We start from the raw sequence: 6,661 nt of genomic DNA, 5'->3' as shown, positions 1-6,661 counted from the left end.
AAAATCCAATCAGGAAAAGAGGATGAATATGGGAAGGTTGAGGTTAGCTCAAACCTAGTAGCTCCTTATACAAGCATAAGGATGAAAATCAATTACCTCATCAGTTAGTGCCAAATTATGCGTAAAGCAATGTGTTAGTTCAAAAGTGTCTACTTTAAAGATTAACGACAGCTGCATGAAAGAAATCTCTTAAGTGCAAGTGACAAAGTGGTAACGGATAACTCATCGCATAAAGGTTAAGTGAAAGGGTATACTGACTGCAATTAGTATCTGACATAGTGAGGGTATAAAACATGAGAATTTGCTCCTCAGGAAAAAGAAGGAAATTAAGTGCAAGCTCTAACCTCCAGTGCTTTGTTAAGATCTTCCCGTGAGTGAGCAGCAGAAATACATATGCGTGCTCTGGCCAAAAGTAAAGGGGTTGCTGGAAAACCAACAATCACTACAGCCACCTACAATAGCGGCACACGAAGTAAATTCCAAGATAAGAACAAATGTAAATTTAAACAATAACCAGTCTGTCAAACAATGAGCCTGAAATGACAAGAAATTGTACATTCTGTTTGAGACATTCCCGTGAAAAAGCAGGTATTTTTGCAGGATTGTAGAGCATGATGGGCATCACAGGAGAATCATTGTCCCCAAGGACTTCAAAACCCATCTTCTGCAGTTCTGATCGGAAAAAATTGCTATTTTCACGAATGCGTGCCAGTTTCTGAGCCCCTACAATAATAAAGTAGCTCTAAAGATCAGTACACAATTTTTATTACTCCGTTATTCAGATGCCATTAGAATGATAACAAAGTGCAAAATAGGAGTGAATTTTGATAGTCAAAGTTTCTGACCTCTACTAGAACCATCTTCACCAAGTATAACCTTGATAGCAGAAATGATTTGTTGAGCAGCTGGAGGTGATATTGATGTGGCATACAGATGAGCTGGGCAAGTGTACTTCAAAAATTCAATAAGTTCCTGAAATTGGTGGTAAATGTCAAAATCAATGATTACAAAATAACATCAGATTAACCTAAAGAAGGGCTCTTCAAGCACCAGCTAATAAGTTGGAAAAGAAAAATAGTTGAAAGAAAATCAGCCAAGTAGTCCACTAGCAGTTTAAGGGAATGCTATGCTGCAAAAGAATAGGCGAAAGGCTCAAAATACAAAGCTAGAGACATATCTGCCTCCATGGAATGTTTAGCATCAGATTAGGTTGCTAAGTTTGACACAGTTTTAATTTCATTTTTTTTCTGATATGGTAAAGATAAACACTCATTGAAAATTAGGTTTTCTGGAGAAGATAGGAAAACAGAATAAAAAGGAATGACCAATGAAGATAATCTGTAACAGATCTAGGCCTCCAAGTAACAAGTAGAGGGAATTCCATACCAGTTAAAGATTGAGGGAATCTAAACAGAAAACAAAAGAGTTGCTTTCATTTTGTTTTCTGTTCTTTCACGGGGATACAGAACAAAAGACAGTTGTTTATTCAATCTTATATTAAAAAATCTGAAAGATAATTATCTTATTGTTTCCTCATTGAGTCTTCACTAACATGAAGTCTGTCAGCAGAAGTGTCAACAATTTACAGATAGGACAAATGATGAAAATGTCTGACACTGTAAAAGCAGTAGCATGAATATCTTTGGTTTCATGATTCCACCCTATTTGTCATACTTCCATACACTTCAACTAAATATCAGAAACAAAGAATTTATCTATAGACAATGAAAAAGCGAGTCAGCTAGCACCATTATATGATTGGCATTAAGGAAACATACTTTGGATCCAGCAATATAACCCCCACATGAACCAAATGACTTTGTGAAAGTTCCCATCATAATGTCCACATCAGCCGTGTCAACTCCCAAGAGCTCACAGACCCCCCTTCCTGTTTTTCCAACAGCTCCAATGCTGTGAGCCTCATCCAAATAAACATATGCCTGCAATGAGAAAAATACATCACAAACAAAGTCATGAGAAAATTAAACCAAATGGAGTATCCTAAGGCCTACGAAAGAAAATTAGTCCCTCAAATAAAAGAGAGCTTCGTATAAAATTGAGACAATTATTGTCATGCCAATGAAGAAGTACCAGCCTAGCTCTTCGAGCAATTATCAATGACTAAAAACATAGTAATACTGAGCACTACCTTGTATTTCTTGCATATGGCAACAATCTCCGGAAGCTGGCATAGCTCCCCTTCCATGCTGTATATGCCCTCCACTATAACAATTATCTTCTTCCACGGCCTATGTGTTCTGGGTTGTCCCTCAGCAATATGTTCTCTTAAAACCTTCTCCAAGTGAGAAGGTGCTAAAGAATTGAGGGCAAAGCAAAGCATTAATATCAAATATGATGAACTCACGGTATAAAAATGGTATGGTTGAGAGGATAAAGCCCAAGTTGCAGAAACTTACTGTTATGTTGAAAAACACGAATAGTGGCTCCAGACCCTCGAGCACCATTTACAATAGAGTTGTGGTTGAGAGAGTCGCTGATAATCAAACCTCCCTGTATGACCAAATTAAAAGATTAAATGACCAAATTCAAAGATAAATATAATCACAAATAAAACACAAGAATTAACTTATAGAAACTATTTGTACCTTCCCAATCAAAACAGGAAGTATAGCTGAATTTGTTACATAACCCATGCCTGTAACGATGGCAGCTGGCTTGCCAACAAAATTAGCCACACATTCTTCCAATTCCATATGGATGCTTGTGGTACCTGAGAAGACAAATTTTAGAAGCAGAGTTCCCTACTCAGGGAGACACAGCAGCAACTTACACGAAATCATGCCTACCTCCATCTACACGGGCACTGCAAGTGCTTGAAGAAAACTTTTTCAAAGACTCAATGACGCGAGGTGTACAATATTCATCAGATGCAGCAAAACCAAGGTAATTGTATGAACCCAAGTTTAGGCACCTTGAAACTTTTGTGGTCCGCCTGCACAATGTGCAAGTGCATGGATTGTAAGAGTAAATATAGAAACATCAATTGCTCCTAAACTGTTAGGACTAATTTGGATATCATATATAAACAACAGATAAGGAGCCCTACAGCACCAGTCACCAGAGAAGTCAAAGTAACTTTACCTCTATAGTTCTCTAATAGTAGTATAAAAGAATAATGGGAGAAATTGCAATACCGAGTAGAACAATTTACAGAATGTTTAAACAAAATTAATTAAACTGAATGATCCATGCTCACTTTAGTGTCTTGTTATTGTCATTGGACACACGCTCCACCACATCGAACCAAGCATCAGGAGGACTACATATTGGCCGTCCAAAACAATCCTACAAGTAATGATAATATATAGCATAGAAACCAAAAGTCAATACTTGCACAGCAATGAATAACCAATAGCTAAACTTTTGGTCCAAGAATCTGTTTTTCTCTTGGATGCATTGATAAGATCCAGGAATTAACGATTCAGAAGAGATGAAAGAATACGAGATCTAAGGCATTGGCAATTCAAAAAGGTACACAACCAATAAAACTACAATGATAATAGAGTTTTCAACCTCTTTTACTATATGAAGTCCTCCTGTATTACTTATAAATCCATTCTCTATTTCACATATGGAAACTACACCTAAATATTCTAGCCGGGCAGTTTACGGTGACTATTAGAGTTCCGGATAAGAACCCTTCCAACCCATTGGTTATTCATTCACCCCATTAACTTAGTTGAAATTGAAGAGTTCAATCTGATCTAAACCATTATGTTTCCCTTGAAAACATTTCCACTTCTCAAATCCCTCTTGCAATTACCAAGTTTGCAGAAATCGATGCAATTTTACAGCTAAAGTTTGCCGCCGATACATGATAATTACAGCAAAGAAGTCAAATGGAAGCTTTCAAAATCATGCGCAATAGCCATATATAAATACTAGCCATCAGCGGGGCATGTTGGGTCTCCCAATTAATTCCCCTAAGCATAATGCATACAATTATGCATGAAAGTGTCGAAAACATTCTGGAATCAGGAGCAGTTACCTGAATGCGATGATACAATCGGCGGATGTAGAAATCTTCAAGTCCTAAGCAGATCGGAGCATATCCCTAACATTTCAACACTTCAAAATTCAAGCTCATTCCCAAAATCAAAAATTGACGATACACAAGCGCGTAAATTACCTGAAGATTGCTGGCCTTCCACCAATCAAAGATTTTTCTGAAGAAATCACGGAATTGGCCAAAGGCGAAGAGCAGGCCATAGCTGAAGTAAGTTGTCAAGGCGGTCAAATATGGAATGGTGATCATATTTGGATCGGATCTGAATAAGCAGAATCCGAGATCTCAGATGAGAGAGAAAAAGGAAGAGAGAGAAAGATAGAGTGGAGAAAGGACAAGGGGGGAGAGGAGGCGGGAGCTGGAAGAAGGAACAAGGGAGAGGATTGGGTTTGAGTTTGACCAAATCCAATCCCCTCTTTTTTCCTGTTGAAATTACTTTGCTCTCTGATTTTATTTCTTTCAAAACATAAGAAAATCTTGACTCTTGCTTTCAATATTGACGAATTTGGAAGTGGTGTGTTCTGCTGTGATGATTGTACCTTCCTTTTTATTGGTGAAGCGACGGAAAGGGAAACGAAAATTGAAAAAAAGGAAATTTCAAAGCCCACCAATTCTGAATGTTTGTTTTCAAGTTTGGAAGAATGAATGGAACAATGACAACTGTTTTCTCGTGGTATTGTTACCAATATGACAGCCCATTTGCTCTCTCTTTTCCTTTGTCCCTATCATTTCATGTTTTTTTGTTTCCTTTTTTGCTTCTTACTTTTTTTTTACATTTGAAAATACTATGATCTCGACTTCTTCGTCATGAAAAATGGGGTTTTTAGTGCTCGAGTTTTTCTTCTTCGTAGATTTCGATCCTCATGATGTAGGGCAAAGCATATTTAAGTTTTAATTGGACAATATAGTTGATTTTGATTCTATTATTAGCATAATTTAACCGAGAAAAGAATATATTAATTCTCTGTTTCAATTTATGTGATATATTTCGCTTTTGAAATTCAAACTTGTATAAGGTAAAATATGTCCATACTAAATGTTCGCATGAGAAAGCGACACGTGGAGCCAGAGATATAAGAGAATCAGGTTCGAAGGCAACGAACTCGAAGAGAATGGTATTCATAAAGGCGAATTAAATATCTGCCACTCAGTAGCATTTAATGGAGAATATTCTATAGCATTAAATGCACGGTCCGTTACAGAGAGTATGGCATTCACTGCCCACTGTTACATATTCTTTGATGACCCTCATAATTGTTATATAAGAGGGGCTTGATCCTAAAACCTTGGTGTAACTATAAATAGTAAGCTTTACAGTCATTGTAGTGGAGGAATTTTCTAATAAAGCCGATACTATACTCTGTTCAAAAGTTTAATACTATTTTATCCTTTTGCTTATTAATATTTTTTTTTACTGCATCCGAAAGCTCTATTCCCGAAACCAAGATTTATGCTTCTTTCTCTTGATCTCAAGGCTAAGTCTTACATTCTTGTCTAATTTATTTATCATTTTAGGATCAAATTGATTCACTTGTCTATTAACAACGAATAAAATGAACTGTTTCATTTTACGGGTAAACATTTTGGCGCCCGCCGTGGGGCATAGACAGTTGTGTAATCGAGTTGGTATGTGCATCTGTTATTAATCTATTTGATTCTTTGTTCTTAGAAAAAATCATATAAAATGGCAGATAACGATGTCAACATCACACACAATGCTGAAGCCCAAGGAAATCATCCTCAGCATGAAGATTCCGTCAATGATACCCGCAACGACAGGGATGAGGCCACACCGGCCCATGGTGGGAAGTATCCACATCATGTTCGAAAGGCAACTCCAGATGATGCTGAAGACGAACATGTCGTTGAAATAGTAAGGATTCTAAGGGAGCAACAAAAGGACATTATGAGCCATCTCTCACGACAGGATCAGGTAATGAAAGAATTGAGGCAGGCGTTGTCGGGTGCTTCCAACAACGCGAATGGACGAGGTCTGGTTCCTCCCGGTGCTCCTGCAAATCAAACAACGCAAAGGGTGGACAACAATACCCCGAGGGGCGAAGTTGACTTTGATAGGGCCGGGGGAACGGTAGCGGCAACGAGAATGTTCCTCTTAAAACCGAACTTTTGGGGTTTATGAGGGAAATAAACGCTCGAATGGATCAGATTACAGGTGCACCACCTGTGTTGAAAGGACCAGACTCAAAGAAAGACACCCAATTGTCGTTAAAACCAAGCGCGCCCGCCAGCATTGATCCCGAAGCGGTTCAAAATGCCAGACGTACCGAAATATAATGGACTTCAGACACTCAGGAGCACATCAGTACTGTTGAAGCCCCCTTTTCCTTTAAAAGGCGAAAACGGGTTTACGACATTTGGGAGGACAACTCTCTTCCCCTTTTGGGAATTGGGTTTTGGAGTTTGAAGAGTCGCCACCTAATGATTAAGTGCATTAGGACACTAAGAAGGGTTTGAGTTGAATAACCACAGTTTGGGTAAGGGCTAGAAATTATCTCGAGGGGAAGGTGTTAGGCACCCCTCAAGATCCACTAGTGTGGTTCCCGGCCATGCTACAATTGTGACTTTAAAGCAAATAAGTATACAAGACAATTTCACATAAAGACTGCAAGTAGG

General features: G+C 38.3%; 1 protein-coding gene across 1 annotated transcript in view; it reads right to left on the bottom strand.

Annotated features, from left to right (window-relative positions):
* LOC109237992 (long chain base biosynthesis protein 2a) overlaps window positions 1-4,682 on the bottom strand; it is a 5,207-nt gene extending 525 nt beyond the window's left edge. Inside the window, exons 1-11 of the mRNA XM_019404414.1 lie at window positions 4,151-4,682; window positions 4,010-4,075; window positions 3,218-3,306; window positions 2,808-2,953; window positions 2,607-2,731; window positions 2,418-2,511; window positions 2,150-2,313; window positions 1,779-1,940; window positions 846-972; window positions 557-723; window positions 345-452 (exon numbers count right to left, since the gene is read on the bottom strand). Of these exons, the coding sequence (XP_019259959.1) occupies window positions 345-452; window positions 557-723; window positions 846-972; window positions 1,779-1,940; window positions 2,150-2,313; window positions 2,418-2,511; window positions 2,607-2,731; window positions 2,808-2,953; window positions 3,218-3,306; window positions 4,010-4,075; window positions 4,151-4,276 (1,374 nt within the window). The 5' untranslated portion in view covers window positions 4,277-4,682. The remainder of the gene's footprint in view (window positions 1-344; window positions 453-556; window positions 724-845; window positions 973-1,778; window positions 1,941-2,149; window positions 2,314-2,417; window positions 2,512-2,606; window positions 2,732-2,807; window positions 2,954-3,217; window positions 3,307-4,009; window positions 4,076-4,150) is intronic.
* Window positions 4,683-6,661: the final 1,979 nt, after the last annotated feature.

The sequence above is a fragment of the Nicotiana attenuata genome, unplaced genomic scaffold, assembly GCF_001879085.1.
Source record: "Nicotiana attenuata strain UT unplaced genomic scaffold, NIATTr2, whole genome shotgun sequence".
In the NCBI taxonomy this organism is placed as follows: Eukaryota; Viridiplantae; Streptophyta; class Magnoliopsida; order Solanales; family Solanaceae; genus Nicotiana; species Nicotiana attenuata.
This window is presented reverse-complemented; position numbering and strand designations above follow the sequence as displayed.